This window comes from Nannospalax galili, unplaced genomic scaffold (assembly GCF_000622305.1).
Source record: "Nannospalax galili isolate Female #2095 unplaced genomic scaffold, S.galili_v1.0 scaffold22, whole genome shotgun sequence".
NCBI classification, from domain to species: Eukaryota; Metazoa; Chordata; class Mammalia; order Rodentia; family Spalacidae; genus Nannospalax; species Nannospalax galili.
In genome coordinates this window covers 342,035-364,364 of record NW_008347230.1, presented here as the reverse complement: position 1 = coordinate 364,364, position 22,330 = coordinate 342,035, and the positions used below count along the sequence as shown (strand labels likewise).

At 47.7% G+C, this 22,330-nt stretch overlaps 2 protein-coding genes across 6 annotated transcripts in view; one reads left to right on the top strand and one right to left on the bottom strand.

Moving 5' to 3' along the window:
* The window catches only part of Sv2a (synaptic vesicle glycoprotein 2A), a 15,117-nt gene extending 385 nt beyond the window's left edge, over positions 1-14,732 (top strand). The window contains exons 1-14 of one of the 4 annotated variants that reach the window (XM_008843723.2): positions 7-120; positions 1,257-1,340; positions 3,570-4,532; positions 5,839-6,019; positions 6,907-7,058; positions 7,166-7,299; positions 7,899-7,988; positions 8,210-8,320; positions 8,496-8,584; positions 9,175-9,339; positions 9,540-9,673; positions 11,628-11,834; positions 12,405-12,564; positions 12,928-14,394. In XM_008843723.2, the coding sequence (XP_008841945.1) occupies positions 3,911-4,532; positions 5,839-6,019; positions 6,907-7,058; positions 7,166-7,299; positions 7,899-7,988; positions 8,210-8,320; positions 8,496-8,584; positions 9,175-9,339; positions 9,540-9,673; positions 11,628-11,834; positions 12,405-12,564; positions 12,928-13,111 (2,229 nt within the window). In that variant the 5' untranslated portion in view covers positions 7-120; positions 1,257-1,340; positions 3,570-3,910 and the 3' untranslated portion in view covers positions 13,112-14,394. Of the gene's footprint in view, positions 1-6; positions 121-1,256; positions 1,341-3,569; positions 4,533-5,838; positions 6,020-6,906; positions 7,059-7,165; positions 7,300-7,898; positions 7,989-8,209; positions 8,321-8,495; positions 8,585-9,174; positions 9,340-9,539; positions 9,674-11,627; positions 11,835-12,404; positions 12,569-12,927 lie in introns of those variants that run through there. The other 3 variants (XM_008843721.3, XM_008843724.3, XM_029568606.1) reach the window with 3 other exon arrangements.
* Positions 14,733-16,907: 2,175 nt separating this feature from the next.
* Positions 16,908-18,080, bottom strand: Bola1 (bolA family member 1). 2 transcript variants are annotated; one of them, XM_008843719.3, is made up of 2 exons: positions 17,944-18,080; positions 16,908-17,632 (listed from the first exon to the last, which is right to left on the bottom strand). In XM_008843719.3, exon 2 carries the CDS (start codon positions 17,627-17,629, stop codon positions 17,216-17,218), a length of 414 nt encoding a protein of 137 aa, XP_008841941.1. In that variant the 5' UTR covers positions 17,630-17,632; positions 17,944-18,080; the 3' UTR covers positions 16,908-17,215. The 2 variants fall into 2 exon arrangements, with proteins under 2 accessions (XP_008841941.1, XP_008841942.1); XM_008843720.3 differs by having other exon boundaries at positions 17,952-18,063.
* Between the last annotated feature and the right edge of the window lie 4,250 nt (positions 18,081-22,330).

Genomic DNA, 22,330 nt, shown 5'->3' with positions numbered 1-22,330 from the left:
GAGGAGGAGGAGGTCTGCAGTGCCGCTTCTCCTGGTACCAGGAGCAGTCGCCGCTACCACCTCATACCCGCGGACCCCCGCCCTCACCCGGGACTCCCTGACTTGGGGAACCCATCTCAGGTGAGACCCTTCGTTTCCCATTTCCATCCGCCCCTGGCGAAGCATCCTTGCCTGCCTTTGCAGCCATTTTATTCTCGGATGCTTTGCTTATGAGGAGGGTGACTATCCCTGTTCTTGGGGTGAGGGTGGATGGGTGGTGGTGATTTGGGGAATGGGCCATTTTATTTCGGTTGCTTTGAGAATACACACACACACACACACATGTATGTATGTATGCATGTATGTATGTATAAAGGGGAGGATGGGATTTTTTTTTTTCTCCTTTAGCCCAAGTCCTCATTACAGTCTTTGGAGGTACATTTGGTGAGGGGTTATTTAGTAAAATGGGGCTCCCCCAAACTCCAGTTACCTCCTCACCTTGACGTGTGTCCCCCCCGCCAATGAATGATAAATGACCTTGGCTGGGGCCAGAAAATGGATACTGCCTCTCTTCTGTTTGGACTTGGGTAGGCTGGGGGGCAGAACAGGGCCGGTGAAGGACGGAAAGGGATGAGGAACGAAACACTGGAGAGAGATGGGAAGCAAGCAGGTGTTGGGGCTGGGGGCTGGAGGCAATTACTCGAGAGAGGCGGGGGAGAGGTGTGGAGTGATGGTGGGCACTTGTTCAGCAGCAGGACCAAGGGTGGAGGGCACTTGGAGCAGCAGTGTTCATCCCTTATACCAGAGCTGAGGAGAGGTGAGGGTGGGGGCTTTCCGCAAATCCTGGTAGGGGTGGTCTCTTAAGTCACTGCATTTCTCCCTGCTTCCGGGCCTCTTCGTGAGCATTCCTCCGTGTGCATTCTCAGCTGACACCTTTTTTTTTCCTCTCAAAACTGTGGATGCTCCCATCTTCTGAACCAGGGGTAGGATGTGAGGAGGGGAGGCTCATCCTTGTTGGGGGAGATGCAGGTCAAGTCATTAAGCTGTGATGCCGAGGGGGTGCTCTGGCACCTCCCACACCCTACCTCCTCTGTCCCCCGCCTTCCCTACGAGAACCTTTTGATAAGTGATTGCTTCTTAATGACCTTGTCACCTGGACTAAAATGAGCTGAAAATCTAGCTGGCCCCCAAATCAGGGCTTTGATTAGGGGAGTGGTCTGGACCCTTTTCTCATCCACGCCTGAGCAGTTGTCCTGAAAGAAAGCGTTTGTTCACAGGTCCACTCGCCCTTTCCACCTTCTGCAGAAAATCTAGGCACGTTTCCTCCCGTCAGGTGAAGCCAGTCAGCCTTGAAGGCCTCGGTAAACCCCATTCTTGTCTCCTTTAACCTCCACCTCTCCAAGTGTTATCTCTTTTACAGGCTCAGCCATCCTGTGCTGCTTTGGGGGCTAAAAATAGCACCACTTCCTCACCAGCTCAAAGAATTTGTCTTCTTTCTCTCCCTCCTAGGCTTCTTGGCCCTGGGGGAGCTGGCTGGTGAGCCATCATTTACTGCTGAGGCTGTGGGAGCCTTTCCTTCCCAACTCACACCTCTCAGGGATAAAACAGTGTCAACAGACATGAGGAATGGTTCCTGGTGGGTCCAAATGCTTCCTTTAGCTTCAAAGAGAGATCATGTTGGGAAAGAAAGGTCAGGAATACACATTGTCTTGCATGAGGGGATTCCACAGTTCCCCATCTTTCATGAAGGGTGGTTGGTCCCTGAATCATGAAGAAAAGAAGGTGACATAGGGGTCACTGCTTCTGGTCACTGTGGTCCACTGCTTCCAGCTTTCCTGAGGGCTGTGCTTGCCAGAGCTTCTCTTTGAAGCACAGAGCTTTACTTACCCTTTTCTACTAGGACTAGACTCTGTGTGTGTGTGTGTGTGTGTGTGCGTGTGTGTATGAGAGAGAGGGAGAGAGAGATTGGTCAAGGTTCTGAATGCGTGAGAGTAGAGGAGTATTTTAGGGAAATGATCTTGCTCTGATAGAGGAGTATTTTAGGGAAATGATCTTGCTCTGAATCTAGGCTTTCACCCTCTGTTGCTTATGAAGGAGGCTTTCTCATGTCTCCCTTTGGAGGGTATCTTTTTTTTTTTTGAGGGTGGGGAGGCCCTAGGCCCCCTTCATTCTCTACCAGCTGCCTACGCAATGCGGTATTTGTGGACTCCTTTTCATTGACTCCTGGAGAGGGAGAGGGATTAAGGGGGATTAGGAAGGGAGGCCCTGGAAGAATGAGGTACAACTATAGACCTCAGACTCTCACATTAGAAATGTATGATCTGGATTGGTCATTTCCATTCCCATCCCACAGGTAAAGGGGGCCCATACACTACATTCTGAAGGAAGGTGACAGCAGCTAGCTGCCCCTTTTTCTTAGCTTGTGATCTTCCTTCTTGTCCCTTCTACTCAGGTTCCAAATCTCCCTTCGTGGGTTCTTTTGTTTATCTGGAGAGAGATAATTTAGGCCAGCTGTTGGAATTAGTTTAAACCCAGACAGAGGATTCTTGGGAGGATCCTGGGCATCAGTTAGGTATGAAGCCTTGCTTGGCTCTTGCTGCTTCTGGCTTCTTCCACAACTCTCTGAAAAAGATTCTCCCAGTTTAAGTATCCACATGTTAAATATAAGGACCCTAAGCTTAGGGAAGGTAGGTAACCTACCTACGAGCAGTTAGCAAGTAGAGAGTTGGGGCCATCAACTGTCATGTGCTTTGCATGCAACCAGCATTCTCCTTGACAGTGTCCCTTTCTGCTGCTCATCCTAAAGGACACAGAGATAGATTTTGTTGTGGGACCTTGTGAGGAAGTGTAGGGCATCTTCACTATATTAGTATCACCACAACAGTAGAGCTAATATTTTCGTCAGTTCTTCTGTGCAAGGCACTATGGTAAACATATATGCACTATTTCACTTAACCCTTATGGCTCCCTTTTTAAATAAGAAGAAACTAAGGCTTGGATATTCAGAAACACACCTGTGCTCACTTAGCTGTCAAACCTATCTGATTCTGGAAGCTGGGTTTTATCCACTAGGCTATGTTGGGAGAAGTTCCTCCTCAGGAAGCCTATAAACAAAGAAGCTGAGGGACAAATTGTGTGGGCCCCACCTTCAGATGCCATCAGCAGACTGAGGGCACCAGGTTGGAGGGCTGGTCTTCCCTCCACACATCCTCTCAAAACTCTTTCCCAGTAAGAACTCTAGACCAGACTACCTCAGATAATTATTTATCCTAGTTTCTGAATTTTCTTCATATCACATCTGAACTTGACTCTTGCATCCGAATTGGTTAGGGGAGGGTAGAAAGTAGGTGGCTATGATTCTAGAACAAAGTCCATGGGCCCACTCTCCAGGGTCAAAGTAAAGGGAGTTGCATTCAGTGATCCATAGTTGGCCCAGATAATCGCCCCTCTTCACTGGCTGGTGGCCTGAATCAAGGATGTCATCCATACCACATGGTCCAGGTGTAGCTCTGGATTGAGAGGGGTTCCATACTGGCCTCCTTCACTGTCCTAGGACTCACAACTTCCCTTTTCTCTCTTACTTTTTCTAGGTCTCCAGAAGCTCCCAAAAGAGAAGTAGGCAGCCCTTCCTGAAATATCCTGGCTCCTCAGCTTAGCCTCACCAACCTGGCTCCCCCTTCCTATCCCATCCCCCTTTTCCCTCCCTCCCTCCCCTACTCACCCTATTGAATTGGGTGCAGACCATCGCTCTTTCCCATCCCTTTCCATTCTAGCCAGGTCCTAGTTCCTCTATACTGAGTGCAAAGACACTGGACACATTTCATCTATGTAACTGGGGAGGGGTCTTCTCAACTCCTCAAGTCATTGAGCAAAAGGCTGAAAAAGCAGCCGGGAGTGAGGCAGATCTAGCTAAGCATCCCCAAGCCCCATCATGGAAGAAGGCTTCCGAGACCGGGCAGCTTTCATCCGTGGGGCCAAAGACATTGCCAAGGAAGTGAAGAAGCATGCAGCCAAGAAGGTGGTGAAGGGCCTGGACAGAGTCCAGGATGAATATTCCCGCAGGTCCTATTCCCGCTTTGAAGAGGAGGAGGACGATGATGACTTCCCTGCCCCTGCTGATGGCTATTACCGTGGAGAAGGGGCCCAGGACGAGGAGGAAGGTGGCGCCTCTAGTGATGCCACGGAGGGCCACGACGAGGATGACGAGATCTATGAGGGGGAATATCAGGGAATCCCCCGGGCAGAGTCTGGGGGCAAAGGCGAACGGATGGCAGATGGAGCACCCCTGGCTGGAGTGAGAGGGGGCTTGAGTGATGGGGAGGGTCCCCCTGGGGGTCGGGGAGAGGCACAGCGGCGGAAAGAGCGGGAAGAACTGGCGCAGCAGTATGAAACCATCCTGCGGGAGTGTGGCCATGGCCGCTTCCAGTGGACACTCTATTTTGTGCTCGGTCTGGCGCTGATGGCGGATGGTGTTGAGGTCTTTGTGGTGGGCTTTGTGCTGCCCAGTGCCGAGAAAGACATGTGCCTGTCTGACTCCAACAAAGGCATGCTGGGTAAGAACACTGAGAACACCTGGCTGCTAAGAACTGCTCCTCCCCTCTCCTTCCCCCCTCAGTTCCCTAGGACTCTGTCTTCCAGATGTCCCCAGGGGGCCCGCTGATGCTCTGCACATTGTTGCCTCACACATACCCTCTTCTGGAGAGTGGGTTAATGAAATTGTGTGGGTGTGTGGAGGGGGTAGTTGGATTGGGACAGTGGCTAGTGGCTGCCTGGGTAGTTTACTGAATTCTGCAGGAAATGGCCATGGTGGGTTGGCCCACTGTTCAATGTGCCTTTGAAGCCTTCCATACTGTTAGTGGGTTGCTTTTCCCTGACTCCAGAACAAGAGGTCAAATTTGAACTGCTTTGGTCTGTGTGGGAGGGGTCTGCTTAAAAAGTGGATGCCTCAGATGTGTGTGTGTGTGTGTGTGTGTGTGTCTGTCTGTCTGTCTGTCTGTCTGTGTCTGTGTCTGTGTGTGGTCTCTGATAACATTTCCTGACAGGGAGCTAGAAAATGAAATCTTATAGGCTCACCAAGAAAGAATCTAGGGTTTGCTGTGCCATGGGGTAGGTCTCTTGTCTTGGGACTTGTTAGTTTGGGGATCTGGTAAAATGCAGTTTGGAGTAGATGGGTTTTTTTGTTGTTGTTATTTGTTTGTTTGTTTTGTTTTGTTTTTGGTCTTTTTGAGACAGGTTTGTTTTGTTTTGTTTTTGGTCTTTCTGTTGCCCCAGCTGGCCTATGTAGACCAGGCTGGCCTTGAACCCACAGTGATCTGCCTGCTTCTGCCTCTGAATGCTGAGGTTAAAGGCAAGCGCCACCATGCCTGGACTAGAGTAGATGGGAATTTTAGGGCCAGAAGTACTGTTACTGAAGAATAAAGGACAGACTTAGTATTTAAGCCCCTTTACCAAGGATTAAAATACGTCCCTGCTGCTTTGAGCTCATTGAAGCTGGGAGGGTAGAGAGGCTCTGGGGTGATCTAGTAAACTAGGCAGATCCAGTCTCCTAGGTGAATTAGGGATAGGTATAATGTATGAGAGAGGAGGAGGGAAGGAAAAAAAAGAAAGGAAAGAGAGAGGGAGGGGAGAGAGAGGGAGAAAATTTTTCTTAAATACCTGCCTTCCTGCCCTTGAACCTTTGACCTGCAGAGCTGCCCATTCATCTTTGCTCACACATTTTTGCCCTCTCTCACTCTTTTCTCTGGGTAGACTAAGTTTCTGAAAGTTCTTCATGTCCTTGATTCATTTTGCTACAGGAGTTTCAGCTCCTACACTGTTCTGCTCATACCCCTCCTGCCCCTGGTTTTCCCCTCCTCACAGGCCTCATTGTCTACCTGGGCATGATGGTAGGAGCCTTCCTGTGGGGAGGCCTGGCTGATCGACTGGGTCGGAGACAGTGTCTGCTCATCTCGCTCTCAGTCAACAGTGTCTTCGCCTTCTTCTCATCTTTCGTCCAGGGTTATGGCACCTTCCTCTTCTGCCGCCTTCTTTCCGGGGTTGGGTGAGTGTCCATATTCTAAACCCTTGAAATCAAGGCTGTGCCTTGGTCACTGCTATAATATACACTATGTGCAGTATAACCAGGCACATGTGTGAATCAAGTGAATAAGACTGGCATCCAGAATACCAGACCATTCTATGTATGGTCCAGTCTTGAGTCCTCTACCCCACTTCCAGTTTATTTCTAAGCCTGTCCCCACAAAGAGGCCCAGTACACTTAGCCTTACCTCTGGGCTTTCATGGGCCATAGTTATCCCCTCTCAGAGTATACATATTTCCTGAATTTGACAAGAAACCATGCTGACATCCTCATCGGCAGAATCCAAAGTCTTACCCTACCCACACCTATGCTTTCCCAGGCACTACCAGGACCTTGCTTGTTGTCTCCAAGCACTTTTCTGTCTGCTCCAACACCTGCCTTCACATCCCACTCTGCCCATCTTTTTTCTCTGGATATTTTTCTTTTGTCTTTTTTTTCTTTCTCTCTTTTTTTCGGTTAAGTTTTTGGAGACGGGATCTTGTAATATAGCCCTTGCTGGCCTCTAATTGGCAATGATCTTCCTGCCTCTACCTCCCTAGTGCTGGAATTACAGGCACGTCTCACCATGATAGGCTGGGTTTCCCTTTTCTGCAATGATCTTGCCTCCCTCCCCACTCTTAGTCACCTACAAGATTTAATCCTATTCCTTCCTCTACACAGAGGCCTAATTGTCTGTTTCCCATAATTCCAAGGCTGGGTGCTTGAAGGAGAGGAGCTTGTAGGGCATTATGTGAGGCAGAGTCTTTCTAAAAGGGCTCCAAGATGAAAGGGGTTTGAGAATCCAGAGCACTGGAGCAGGGGATCAGGAAGATGTCTGTTTTCTAATGTTGAATTCTTGAAATGTCCAGGATTGGAGGCTCCATCCCCATTGTCTTCTCCTATTTCTCCGAGTTTCTGGCCCAGGAGAAACGTGGGGAACATTTGAGCTGGCTCTGTATGTTTTGGATGATTGGTGGTGTGTATGCAGCCGCTATGGCCTGGGCCATCATCCCCCACTACGGTGAGTAGCCCCTGGAGTCACCCCAGACTCTCCCTCCTCCCGGCTCTCCTGTGTTCCCTGTGCTGGGAGTCTGCAGCTTCTGCTGATGCTGTGACTCTCTCCACTAGGATGGAGTTTTCAGATGGGCTCTGCTTACCAGTTCCACAGCTGGAGGGTCTTTGTCCTCGTGTGTGCCTTTCCTTCTGTGTTTGCCATCGGGGCTCTGACCACGCAGCCGGAGAGCCCTCGTTTCTTCCTGGAGGTGATCAGGCTGTTTGGGTGGGGTGGGGAGGGCAGCAGGGGCTTAAGATGTTCATTGTGGGGGGTTGGTGTGCTTCTGTGACTGCTTCCTTCTTCATGGGCCCATACTCTGGGGGACTTTATTTCATTTTATCTTGGAATGTATCTCCAGGGGGGTTTGTGGTGGAGAAACCAGAAAGACTGCTTGGCTGTGGGCAGCTTAAGATTCTGTAGGCAGAGACCTTGGCTCAAGTTGGGGTCCTCTTTACTGTTCCTCCTCTAGCTACACCTGGAGCCAGCACATTAGGATGTGGCTCTTTCTCTGACCACACACTTGACCATCATTTGCCTTGTCCTGAGTTTTCTCTTGCTCTTGTTCTGGGGCATCTCCAGGGTCTGTGCTTATATTTGTTCCCTAGAAATGCCCAACCTCCACTTCTGCCCAAGTCTGATTATGTCTTGCTGTACTCAGCTTGGGCTGATGTATACCCATAGATTAGGGTTGGAGGTGGGAGGCTTTTTATGTCTTTGGACTCCAGAAGCCAGATTGAACAGAGGGGTTCTGTAACTCTGGGTGTGGGAGGCCTGACCTGGATATTGGGATTATGTCTGTGTTTCTAGAATGGGAAGCATGATGAGGCCTGGATGGTGCTGAAGCAGGTCCATGACACCAACATGAGAGCCAAGGGTCATCCTGAGCGAGTCTTCTCAGTAAGCCGCAATGCTCCCCACTCAACCCTCCAAGCCCCCACTTAGACCCTTTCTAGATGTCTCCCATTTCCCTAGACATCTCAGAACACACTGTACCTCAATGATATCCTCAGGGAATCATGCTTCCCCCTGCTTTTCATTTTGCTACTGCAGGGAAACTGAGGTACTAAGAGTTCATTGGGTAATAGTATGTGACAGCTCAACCCTTTTCTTGCCCCCAGGTAACCCACATTAAAACGATTCATCAGGAGGATGAATTGATTGAGATCCAGTCAGACACAGGGACCTGGTACCAGCGCTGGGGGGTCCGGGCTTTGAGCCTGGGGGGGCAGGTAATGGGAGATGGAATGGTGGAGAGGGGGGATTGGGAGAGGTGGAACGGGGGGTCATTGAGCCTGTGTGAGAGGTGAAGGTGAACTGAAGGGAGGCAGAAAGTCAGAAAAACGGAGGTCAATATGTGCTTGAAGTTACTATAGCTGGCTTCTGCCTTTGCTCTGTCCCTTGTAGGTTTGGGGGAATTTCCTCTCCTGTTTCAGTCCAGAATATCGACGTATCACTCTGATGATGATGGGTGTGTGGTTCACCATGTCATTCAGGTGAGGGGGCTAAGTGGTAGCTGTGGTTGTTTGTGGACTGAAAGAAGAGCTGATGCTATTGGGAATGAAGGGGCAAATAATAAGGGAAGGTGTTTACATCCTCTTTGATGCTTCATGCAAGTTCTCTACTTCATTTATTCATTCATCAAACTTGTAATTCAGGATGACCAGTATTTAAATGCACTGAGATGAAGTAGATATGTCCCAGTCCTTAGAGAGTTAACATTTTAGTCAGGAATAGGTGAAACTAGCTATAGAGTTAGTGTGACGGTGCCATAGTGGGTAAGGGTATTGTGCTATGGAAATACTTGGGATTTGGTGGGCAGGGCTCTAAATCCTGAGGGTGAATGGGAGTTGGCAGTATTTTAGGCAGAAGGAAGAGAAAGTGTCTGGGAAGAAAGAGAGTATTGTGGGTGGCATAGAAGACCTTAAAATCCCTAGAACCATAGTAACTGGGGAGGGAGAAGGGTGAAATGAGGCTGGAGGTGAACAAACCCCTGACCCAGGCTGACTGCTTCTTCCTCCCTCTGGACTGTCTGGTTCTGCTTTCTCATCGGCACTGTCTGATTCCACTGCCCTTGACTCTCCAGCTACTATGGTCTGACTGTCTGGTTTCCTGACATGATCCGCCATCTCCAGGCTGTGGACTATGCAGCCCGCACCAAAGTGTTCACAGGAGAGCGTGTAGAGCACGTGACTTTTAACTTCACCCTGGAGAATCAGATCCACCGAGGGGGGCAGTACTTCAATGACAAGTATGTGAGGGCCCTTTAACCTTTAACCTTCACTCTTCCCCTGCATCTTCTGCACCTTGTCTCTTTTGATGCATCTGTCAGTTCAAGGCAAGGTGGTTTGGGGCAATCCTTGTGGTTTTCTTCTCAGTGCTTTATAAGGGTGGTGAGTCTGAGGAGGGGTGAGGCTGAGGGCAGCATGTCTCCTCCTCCTGGTCTTGTAGGTTCATCGGGCTGCGTCTGAAATCAGTGTCCTTTGAGGATTCCCTGTTTGAGGAGTGTTATTTTGAGGATATTACATCCACCAACACATTCTTCCACAACTGCACCTTCATCAGCACCGTGTTTTATAACACTGGTAAGGTGGGGTGACTACTGGTGTCAGCTGAAGGGCTGAGTGGATGTTGATGAAGGGAGAAGGAGCCTTCCTTGTTCCCTGGCTTAACAGTTCTCAAGCCGAGTCCTCAGGAGCCCCAGATAGCTTACTGGCTACCACCAGTAATCTGGGAAGTATAATGAACATTGGATATTTTCCTGTGAATGACTGTCTGATGAAAACTCCAAGTTTTTTCAAAAGAAAAGAAGAGGATAAAACTGCACCCTTGGGAAGAAGAAAGACAATAAAAAGGGATATTTGACAAGGAAAAATTGGGAATCATTGCATCAAGCCATTTCTTAGTTCAGCCTGGTAGCAGGCCTGTAATCCCTCTACTCAGGAGGCTGAGGCAGGAAGATCAAAAGTTCACAGCTAGCCTGGACTATAGGGTGAGTTCAAGGCTGGCCTGAGTAACTTAGTAAGATCCTGTCTCAAAATTTAAAAAGAAAAAAAAAATTTTTTTAAGGACTGAGGATATAGCTCAGTGGTAGAGCACTTGCTTATCTTGTGTGACATCCTAGGTTCAACCCCTAATTCATCAAAAAATAAAGAAGGAAAAAAAGAAAAAAGATAGATAGAGAGAGAGAGAGAGAGAGAGAGAGAGAGAGAGAGAGAGAGAGAGAAATCCAAGCTAATTATGGTGGTGCATGCCTGTAATTCCAGCGCTCTGGAGGTAGAGGCAGGAGGATCAGGAGTTCAGGTTCACTACATAGTGTGTTTGAGGCCTAGCAAGGCTATATGAGACCCTGTCTCCAAAATCTTTTAAAAGGGGCTGGAGGGGCTGGAGAGATGGCTCAGCAGTTAAGAGCACTGGCTGCTCTTGCAGAGGACCTGGGTTTGGTTCCTAGCACCCACATGGCTGCTAACAACTGTTCATAACTTCAGTTCCAGAGAATCTGACACCCTCTACTGACCTCCAGGGGCACTGCATGCATGTGGTGCCCTTACATACATGTAGACAAAAGCACTCATACACATAAAATAAAAATAAAATAATTTCAGAGACTCCTGGCCCCACAGGTAACAGTCAGCACATTCCAAAAATAAATAAATAAATAAATAAATAAAATAAAATAATTTCAAAGGGGGGTGGCAGTTGGAGGGATGGCTCAGCAGTTAAGAGCACTGGCTGCACTTGCAAAGGACCTGGGTTCGATTACTGTCATCCACATGGAGGCTAACAAACATCTGTAACTCCAGTTCCAAGGGATCTGACACCCTCTTCTGGCCTCCATGGGCATTGCATGACATGGGTGCACTTACATTCATGCAGGTGATACACTCATACACATAAAATAAAAAAAAACAAAATTAAAAAAAAGAGCACTTGTAGATTTTTCAAAGGACCCCAGATTGGTTCTCAGCATCCAGGGGATCCAGCACCCTTTTCTGGCCTCTGCAGGCACCTGCATGAACAAGGCACACATGCACATGCGTGCACACACACCACAATCTTTTTTTAAAACTAAGAAAAATAAAAAAACAAATCTACTTCTTTAACAGTGATCCTTAAACTAGATGCCCATGGAATACTAGTTCTACAAGCTAGACTGAGGCGTTACACCTCTAAAGGGAGCATTTTGGAAGCTTTTCCCACCTTGCAGGGAGAAAAAATGGTAGGACCTTTAAAAAATTTTAAAGATTTTTCTCAGAAGCAGTTCCTAGACCAATAATAGCATTGTTCCTCTTTATCTAGATCAGGTGAACAAAAGAGTGAGCAAGAAGCAAGACTATGAAAGCCTTAGAACCATGGTCATTTTCTGCTATAAAGATTCCTAGTTTCCATGGTGATGTTAGGTGATGCTTTGCAATGAGTGCCTTGGATAATGTTGAGAGCCTCCCACTGCTAACCTCTACAAATGCAGTTGATCTCTAAGCCATAAGCAGTAGCCACTTCCCTCTCATGTTTGCTGTGTGTCTTAACTTTTACCCCTAGACCTGTTTGAGTACAAGTTTGTGAACAGCCACCTGGTGAACAGCACATTCCTGCACAATAAGGAAGACTGCCCGCCAGATGTGACAGGGACAGGCGAAGGGGCCTACATGGTGTACTTTGTCAGCTTCTTGGGGACACTAGCTGTGCTTCCTGGGAATATTGTGTCTGCTCTGCTCATGGACAAGATTGGCAGGCTGAGAATGCTCGGTAAGGGGGGGGGGTGAGGGCTGGATGGTGGCTGGAGAACTGAGGCACCCTGGGGCTGGGGCAGGCTGTCAATAAGCATCTCACTGCAAGCTGTGGAAGAGATTGGTCAGAGCTTCTTCCTCTCATACTTTATTTAAGGGTTGCTGCAGAATGGTGTGTGCCTAGCATAGAAGTTTCTCTAGGGGATAAAAGAGGTAGACAAAATAACAAACAGGTAGGTTACAAGCTTTGAGGTTAGAGGTTTGAATCTGGGCTTACCACCTACCTCAGGCGCATTACTCTCAGTGAGCTTGGCTGTCACCTATCACACTTATCGGAGTAACAATAGTACCTGCCTCATAGGGTTATTTTAATGTTTTAGATTGGTATAAAGCATTAAGTTGCTTGTTCATAGTTAATACTGAATAAATGACTGTTACTGATATTAATAAACAGCCAAAGGAGTTTGAGAACAAGAGCCTTCCTTTTGGCTACATTGGAGAAGAGTCATCTGGGGCTGTCTCAAAGTTAGCTGGCTACCTGGCAAGTCGGGTCATGGGTGGGTTTCATTGCTTTCTCTTCTGGTTCCAGCTGGCTCCAGTGTGATGTCCTGTGTCTCCTGCTTCTTCCTATCTTTTGGGAATAGTGAGTCAGCCATGATTGCTCTGCTCTGCCTTTTTGGGGGGGTCAGCATTGCATCCTGGAATGCATTGGACGTTTTGACTGTTGAACTCTACCCTTCAGACAAGAGGTAATTTGGAGTGTGGTGGGGGATGGGGAGGAGGTTTAGAAACTACAGAGCAGGGGAGAAATGGAGTGAAGTGGGGTGGGGATGAGATGGGAAGAATACTGTTGAACAGTATTCTGGAGGGCACATGTTCCCAAAGTTTGGGGGCGGTTTGCATCCTTTCCTTGCAGTCATAGCTGTTAACTTCAAGTTTTGGTCTCCTTTCTCCCTTGTCTCTCAATTTATCTGTATGCCCACCCTCCCTTCTGGTCTCGCCATCCTTCCTTCTCCTTTCCACCATTTTTCCCTCTTTCACTTCCCTACCCGTCTATTCTCTCTTCTGGGCCCTGCTTTCTACATGCTGTGGCACTGGGGACTCCTGAGCAGAACCACGGCCTTTGGCTTCCTGAATGCTCTGTGTAAGCTGGCTGCAGTGCTGGGGATCAGCATCTTCACATCCTTTGTGGGAATCACCAAGGCTGCCCCTATCCTCTTTGCCTCAGCTGCCCTTGCCCTTGGCAGCTCTCTGGCCCTGAAGTTGCCTGAGACCCGGGGGCAGGTGCTGCAGTGAGGGTGTCTCTGGAGCTTTGGGGATGGCAGGCACACTGTGAGAACAATTAACTCCATTTTCTCTTTCCTTCCCTGCCCTGCTATCCTGGTCCTCAGAGCCTCAGTCCCCACTCCCCTGTGTTTGGTGTCTTAGCTGTGTATGCCTGTGTGCATGTGTGTGACCCTGATGGGCAGGGACTACAGGGAAGGACCCTTCATCCCAGTTTTGGGATGAGACACTCCCCACCTCCTACCACCCTTAACTTTGCACAAGAGAAGGCTGAGCCCCATCCTTCTCTCCCCCAGTGTTAGTGAGGAACCCTTGTTCTCCTGTTTCAGGGGTTCCAGAACAGACTTCCTGCCTTCCCTTTCATTCCTTCTGCCTAGGCCCTGGTGAACCATGGATATGCAGTTATATTGGGGGCTGGGGCTGGGTGTAGTAGACCTTGGACCAAAAGAACTAGAGTTGGAAGGCCCTCTAACCTCCCAAGGACACTGGGGGAATAGCAATAATCTGCAGCCCTCTGACCTCCACTTTCCCCTCCATTCAGGCTAGAAATACAAAGCCTGAATGTTATGAAATTAGCTTTCTGATTCTTATTTATTTATATATTAAGTTCCAAACAGCTCAGCAGGACTGTGTGTGGATATGTATGTACACTTATGTGTGTGTGCGCCATGGGGCGGGGGTACCACTATACTGTCTTAATATAAGCCAAGGGCAGTAGTTTCAGTGAATACACACACAACCCTGCCTCCCATAGTACCTTCCCAAATCTTGTATCTGTGTTGGGCCTAGGAGGGAAGAAACCTGGGCCAGCTGGGATAAGAGTCACGAAATCTGGGGGGACCTGAGGGCACCTGACAAGGCCTGACTCCCTTCTTCCTCTTCTAGAGAGGCTCTATCCCCTAGCCACAGCCCAGCCAGGAAAAGCAAAGCTCCCTCCCACCTGACCTGTCCTCTCACGGGCAGGGGAAAAGGAAAGTAGCCAGGCACATGGTCAAACCAGCAGATCCAAAAGCACAAGAAGCTGGAGCGGGGCAGGAAGCAGGGGTCCTCCTGGCAGTGCCTCTAAAAGAGAGGTTGGGCAGTGAGTGAGGGACCCCTAATGCAGGGACCAGAAGCCTCAGTTTCCCCATCTCGCCCTTCCACAGAACAGCCTCTGTAGGTTCAGCTGCCCCTGTCCCACCCTTCTCTGTGTGGCTTTCTTTGGTACCCTCTTCCCACCCCCACTGTAGCTGTGATGTGTTGTAGTTTTTAGCTGTTTGTAAAATGTTAAAAAGTTAAAAGGAAGTTAAAATAACCACAAAAAAGAAAATCCAAATTCACCCTACTCAATGCTGCGTCTGGTGCCCTCACCCTGAAGCCATTCCCGATTTTGTAACACTGAACCTGGTGGTGACTGTTTAACTCTTTGGTGTCTGTGCTCAAAGGACTGCCTTCTCCTCCAGTGCCCAGTTTATGAGTGTGTACCCCCTCTCTCACCCTTCACTTGCTGGACGTAGCCTTCTCCCCTGCAGCCCCAGGGGAGATACATCCACCTCCTTGTCCTCCTGGGGGAACCCTAACCCCACTCCATTGATGTGAAAAACGAACTGAAAAACACTGAAAAATAAAAGGGAGCAAATCCTTAAAATCTAAAGTGGCTGTACCCGCTTCTTTCCCTCTCCACTCATATTTAGCTTCATTCTGACAGTCCAGGGAGGACGAAAGAGTGATGGAAAAACAACTCTAAGACCAGAGTAACATGGAACATCCCATCTGGTTCCCAGGTTGGCCTCCACTTTCACAGATGGAGAATCCTCTAAGTCTCCCAATTGATTTTTTAATTTTATTTATTATTTTTATTTTATGTGTATGAGTGTATTGCCTGCATGTAAGTGAGTGCACCCATGTCATGCAGTGCCTTGGAGGTCAGAAGAGGGTGCTGGGAATTGAACCTGAGTCAAGAACAGTCAGTGCTCTTAACCACTGACCCATCTTTCCAGCCCCTAAGACTCCCAATTAAAAACCTAGAATGTTTCTAGAACAGAACTGCCTTTCCTTCAAACCTTCTGGTATGCCTTTAAGAAATTCCTCCAGGAGTGATGGCCTTTAATCCCAGAACTCTGGAGGTGGAGGCAGAGGCAGGTGGATCTCTGTGAGACAGAGGCCAGCCTGGTCTACATAGCAAGTTCCAGGCCAGCTGGGGCTACGGGGACACCCAATCTCAAAAACAAAAGAAACAACAACCTCCCCCTGACCCCCCAAAAGAAATAAAGATTCTGGGCTGATGAGTAATGCTTTCCCAGGAGACCTGAGTTTGGTAACTGCAGCTCCAAGGGATCCTTTGTCTCTGGTTTCTGAGGGTAACTGCAGTCATATACACATATTTATATATTGACACACACACAATTTAGAGTAAAAAGCTGAGTGTGGTGGTGCACACCTTTAGTCCCAGGAAGCAGAGGCAGATCTAAGCTCAAGGCTAGTGTGGGCTACCTAATGATACCCTAACTCAAAGCAAGCAAACAAACAAAACCTAAAACAGAGCACAAACCTATAATCCTAGCATTTGTGAGGTGGAAGCAGGAAGATAAATTGAAGGTCCTCCTTAGCTACATAGTAAGGTGGAGACTAGCCTGGGCTCCATGAAACCCTATTTCAAACAAACAAACAAATACACTGTATTCTTTTTTTCTTTTTTGAGACTGGGTCTCCCAGTAGCTCCAGCTGACCTCGAACTTCCTATGAAGACCAGTTTTCTGACTAGGACTTCCTCCAGGCTAGGCAAGCACTCTACTACACAGCTTTGTCCCCAAGCTCCCTTTTTATTTTTGGAGAGTCTCAGGCTGGCCTTAAATTCACTCTGTAGCCCAGGTAAGCCTTAAACTTATGTGTCCTGCCCCAGCCTCCCAAATATCTGTGATTATAGCCTGTGCCATCAAGTCCTGCCACTTTCTGATTTGATTGTAACTCGAAGAAAAACTCCTTCCTTCCTGTCCCTACAAGTAACTTTAAGAGTTCTGCATTCAATATTGACTGGTTTTGGTGTCTCCCATCACCCATGCTAACCCACTTACACAGCACTGCCAGATCAATCTGCTCAAAATGCTGTTTGACATGACCATACTCAAAATTCTTCAATGACCCTACTGCCCAAAATGATGCAGTCTAGAAATTCTTTAGTCAGAAACTAAATTTAAGATTATACACCTACGGCGGGGCGTGGTGGCGCAAGCCTTTAGTCCCAGCACTTGGGAAGCAGAGGCAGGCAGATCATTCTGAGTTCAAGGCCAGCCTGGTCTACATAATGAGTTCAGGTCAGCTGGGACTACAGGGTAAAAAAAAAAAAAAAAAAAAAAAAAAAAAAAAAAGATTATACACATATATGTACACAAGGCTTCATGCTAGTCAAGTGCTCTGCCACCGAGCTAAAGCCACCTTTTCCTCTGATAATTTCCACGAGATTATTGGCACACTAATTATATAATCATATATTATTTATTTATTTTTGGTCTTTTTAAGACAGGGTCTCCCTGTAGTGGGGCTAGCCAGAAATTCACTATGTAGACCAGGCTGGCCTCGAAGGCTTGCCTCTACCTCCAGAGTGCTGGGATTAAAGGCATGTCGTCCCCGCCCCCCCCCCCCCCCCCCCCCCCGCCATTATATAAACATTGCTGGAGGTTTCTTTAAAAACCCACTTAATAGTGGAAGGAGAGATTCCCCCAAATCCTGACCTCCACACTCGCGCCTGGACATGTGCGCTCCCCTCCATCACGCGCAGAAACCAATACCCATAGAAGCACTTCCGCAGTATTAAAAGCAGCAACGCACCTTCAATGCAACTTCTCTTTTAATGTTCAGGGCTGTTTCCAATTCACCAGAATTGGTGCAGGGCCTAGGTCACAATTTAACATGGAACAGGTGGCAGCCCTTCCGAACTAGTCCAGGCAGGAGCGGCTGGTTTGGTCTCCCCCTAGGCTAGCTTGGCTTTGACCTGGAGTTACTACCTCTGACTGGCATGTGCTAACAATGGGGGACCCGGGGGTCCTCGCTCTTACAAATCAAGGTATTGAGGTAGTGGTATTAGTAGTTTATTCTCACTCAGCTCATTCGGATCGTTGCCCCCCTCCCCACTGGGTATCAGGGGGTCCCTCGAGTTTTCTTGCTTCCACCCAGGCAGGAAGGACTAGCGTCCAATTGTGAGTTCTCCCTCCACTGGGCGGGAGTCCGCGCCTGGATGGCCAGCGCGTGTACCGGTCCGGCCAGCTCCTCCGACAGCGCGGCGTGGACCAGTCGGTGCCGTTGCAGGGGGCTCAGTCCCTCGAAACGAGAGCTGACCACTGCCACACGGAAATGCGTCTCGCTGCCTGGTGGGACCGCGTGGCCGCCGCTCTCGTTGCGCAGCTCCAGGACTTCGGGGCTCAGGGCTTGCTCCAGCTTCGCACGAATAGCAGCCTCCACAGGTCCGCAGGACGCAGATCCCGCGCTGCCCCGTGACACACAGATGCGGGTGGCCATAGCGACCAGGCGCCGGGCCGGCTGTCCACTCAGCATCCGCTAAAGCAGAGATGCAGACGCAGAGCAGGGGTGAGGATCGGGTCCCCACCTGCAGTAGTCCAGTTCCACCCCCAGCCCAGGGTCCCTGCACCCTAGGGATAGGGAGACCTCAGACAATGCTTCTCGGCCCTGCGTGGCGTGTTGCTTTGGCTTCTACTTGCAGGCAGTAGGGAGACAGGGACAATGTTGGAAGCTGCAGACGCGCCAGACGCGTCGGTTACTAAGGGCATTTGAAAGGATGGCTATTAGTTGCAAAAACTGGGTCCTTTCGATTCAGTCGCCGAGTGTCTCCCTCTGACCCCAGATAGTACCTTTCTACCTGCTGCACAGCCTGGATACCGCTGCTCCGGCTCCGGAAGAACACGGAGGACACAATTCTGGCGTCCGGAAGCACGCTAGGAAACCAAGTTCTGCTTAGGTAGGTGGGGAGCTAAAAGAACTCGGCAGGCGCCACGTGATGTACAGAGGTTTCATGGGAACTGTAGTCTCTGCTCCTCCCAACTCTTGAGGTCTTGAGTGGTTCCATACTAGAGCAATTTTAAAAAGGGGATTGCCAGGCGTGGTAACACACGTCTTTAATCCCCGCACTCGGGAGGCAGAGGCAGACGCAGACTCATGTTTGTGAGATCTTGGTTTACAATAACGAGTTCCAGGCCAGCTGGAGCTATAGGCAAACCCTGTTTCAAAAATAAGAAAAAAAAAAAAGACAAAAAGATAAAAGGATTGCCTGCAAAGTTGGTGTTGTGATTGGTTCTCTGTTTTGTTGCCCCTAGATATTTAGCCCCAGCTGACTTGGAACTCACTAGGTAGACCAGGCTGGCCTCAAACTCATAGAAATTTATGGTCTTTTTGAGATAGAGTACTGGGATTAAAGGTGTGTGTCACCTGCCTTGAACTGATTTATTTATTTTTTATTTATTTATTTATTTATTTATTTTTCAGTGTCTTTTTTTAGATAGAGTGCTGGGATTAAAGCCATGCACCGCCATGCCCAGCTAGACCACCTTTTGAATCAATTGGTTGATTAATTAAGAACAAGATCTCCTGTAGGCCAGGCTGGCCTCCATCTCTGTAATTAGCTGAGAATGACTTTAAACTCATGATTCTCTTGCCTCTGCTACAGAGGGATTACATGCATATGTCACTACCCCTATTCTCAACTGCTTGATTTTACAACCAAGAAAAACGAAAACCTATTCTATTTATTGAACACAGACCAATGATGGAAAATAAGGGCAGGCCCTGCTCTCCCAGAGTTTACTGAACACTGGAGAAAACAAGGAGGCAGCAATTGCATTACTGGTGTGCTAAGTGCTATGGTGAAATTAAACACTCACTCAGGCTTGGAAACCAAAGAAATTTTTCAAGAAGAAACTTAGATGGGAAGAAACAGTCTAGAAGAAACAGCATGAAACCTTCCCCTCTTTGTTTTGTTTTTGTTTTTTTTGAGACTGGGTCTTCTGTAGTCCTAGCTGGCCTGGAACTTGCTATGTAGACCAGGCTGGCCTTGACCTCACAAAGATTTGCCTGCCTGTGTTGAGATTAAAGGCATGCACCACCATGCCCAGCCTGACAGTCTCTTTCTTAGTTCATCTACTCAGGGTGTGGTAGCCTTGTCAGTGGCAGTGGGATAGGCTGCTTGATGCTACCACCAGCGGCAGCCTAAGGAATTCTTGTCAGGGACCCCTATTCAGGTGAAGTTGAATTCTTGACTTTGCTGCAGAAAAAAATTTCAGGACAAGTCAGTAAGAGCTAGCTAGCTAGATATTTTTTTGTGGGGGGTGTTAGGGAACGATTTATGATGATAAGAAAACTTACATTCTTTTTTGTTTGTTCTTTTTGAGACAAGGTCTCCCTGTAGCCCCAGCTGGCTTGGAACTCACTATGTAGACCAGGCTGGCCTTGAACTCACAGAGATCTGCCTGCCTCTGCCTCCCAGGTGCTGGGATTAAAGGCATGCGCCACCATGTCTGGTTAGGAAAAGTTCTATCTTTATAGCTATTCTTATATAATGTCTTTGTAAACTTAGGCCATTTAAAAGTTTCCTTTCGTTTCACTTACTAGGTAAATACAGTGAAATGTAACCCTGGAATGCCTTTTATTGCTGTGCTGTTTTCAGTGTCTGGGATGTTTTGTTACTCTGTAATGCCTTGAAGCTCTGTGATGCTTTCCACTCATTATGTCTGTTGATACAGTGAAACCAAGAGAATGGGAAGTTCACCAAATGGTTTAATGAGGTACAGGTCCAATCAGTCCAAGAAAAGTGTACCTCAAATGTATCAGATAGCTAAACTCCTGCCAGTGATATGTTTTGTAAGCTGAAATGAAGGTTTGACTGATTCCGAGCCTAAGTAGCCTGGGCTAGTTATAGATCAAAAGGTTAACAGATTCCTGACCCATGCCTGGGATATCTACTGTGTAAGCAAGCTATGATGACTAAGTGAGCTCACAAAGGAATTTTCTTGAGATAACATGGCCCATCATGAAAAGAAACACAGGGACCAGATTTCAGCCATAAAATGATGATGTAAAAATGCTTATTGAGAAGCCAGGCATGGTGGTCCATGCCTTTAATCTTAGCACTCTGGGGGCAGAGGCAAGCAGATCTCTGTGAGTTCGAGGCCAGCCTGGTCTACATAGCGAGTTCTAGGACAGCTGTGGCTACAGAGAGACCCTCTCTCAAAAAGACTGAAAAAAAAGAAAGCTTACTGAGGGGCTGGAGAGATGTCTCAGCGGTTAAGAGCACTGGCTGCTCTTGCAGAGGACCCTGGTTTGAATCCCCGCACCACACAGTGGCTAACCACTGTCTATAACTGCAGTTCCAGGGGATCTGAGACCTTTGTTTGGTCCTCCATAGCATTCCAGGACCTCATGCATGAGAAGGGAATAAACAAGCTTTCCAACTCCTGGGTGAATGGTCTTTTAGAGCTGTTCAAATAATTTTTTCTGTTCTCTCCTTCCTCCATGTAGGTTCTGTAGATTGAACTCAGGTTCTCAGGCTTGATGGTGCTTTTATCCGCTGAGCCATCTTGCTGGCCCAGAGGTGGGGTTTATTAGAAAGAGATTTTAATGTAGATTTAAGCATTGAGATTAATAAAGAGGTGCTTAGGGAAAGGATAGTACATACCAACAAGTGGATTGTAAACTTCTCAAGAGAGCCAGGCTTAAATATCTTTAGCCACAAAAATGATTTGGTGGATTCTGAATCTACATCTCAAAGTAACTTAAATGAGATTGTGGTTCTGGAGGCCAAGCGAAAAAGTAAACCCTAGGTTCAGAAGGTTCGCACATGGGAGTTAAGACATGGTTTTTTTTTTTTTTGGTCTTTTTGAGACAGGGTCTCTCTACAGCCCCAGCTGGTCTAGAACTCACTATGTAGACCAGGCTGGTCTTAACTCACAGAGATACAGAGATCCACCTGCCTCTGCCTCCCAAGTGCTGGGATTAAAGGCGTGTGCCACCACACCTGGCTAAAATATGTTTTTACTGCAAACAAGGCTTACAGTCTTGTTTATGAGATTCCCATAAAGTTGCAGCTTTACATCAGGGAAAGTGTAAGGCTATATATGCTTAGTTTAGGCCCTAAGTATAGCTCACTGCTAGTCTAACATTTTGATCTGAAATATCTCTACAGAGAAGGAATGTAGCCTCCATGTTGGCAACCTTCATAGCAAATGCTGTTAATTGTACTGGAATTCTTCACTCTCAGCTGGTGAGAAATTTCAACCAGACTCTGGGGTGAAGAGCTCCTTTCCATGTCCTCTTGTTTTTTCCTGTTTCTCCATCCTTCTTCAGTCTCATTTGAAGAAGCCAGGAAGAGAAAGCTTTGGGGGTGCAGTTCCTCCTGGAGTAGACAGGGTATAGTTACATATTGTGGGAGGCCTAGGGGCAGAGATGATGGCCAGTGGGTAGTAGTGGGAAGAGGTAGGGGCTAGATCATGCTATATATATTTTTTTAATTTGAGACAGGGTCTCCCTGTAGCCCCAGTTGGCCCCTACTTACTATGTAGACCATCCCAGGCTGGCCTCAATCTCACAGGGATCTTCCTGCTTTTGCCTACTGAGTGCTAGGATTAAAGGTGTGCACCGCCACACTCCACTTTGTTTACATCTTAGAAGTTATTGGAAACTAATGAGGATGTAACAAGGTGAGATTTTTTTAAGGTGATAGTTATTTTTTCATGGTACAGAAGAGATGGTTCCGTGGTTAAAAGCAACTACTGCTCTTGCAAAGGCTTACAACCACCACCTGTAACTTCGGCAGAAGCTCCGACGACTTTTCCCTCAGGGCACCGGCACTCACATGCACATATCACACACATAACTAAAAATGATAAAAAATTAACATTTATTTCATATCCTTAATATTAACATTTTATTTATATACATGGGAAATAGTCTCACCAGTTTTCATTTTAGAAAAAATTTCAAACCCAAAGAAAAGACTAGTAGAAAGCAATAGGTGTCTACTTTTTGTTATATTTGCTTTCTTTTTTGAGGTGGGGTTTTTCTGTGTAGTCCATCTTGGCCTGCTGGTACTGCTAGGTAGCCCAAGTTGGCCTCAAACTGATGATCATTCTGCCTCAAATGCTCGGTTTACAGGCATGTGCTGCCACACTCAGAGTCACCATGCCTGGCATAGAATAACCATTTCATATGTATAGGTATATATACTTAAAACATTAAAAATTTATATAC

What these genes read in the sequence shown, in the direction of transcription:
- Bola1 (XM_008843719.3), bottom strand. Translation starts at nt 17,629, where the DNA reads ATGCTGAGTGGACAGCCGGCCCGGCGCCTGGTCGCTATGGCCACCCGC.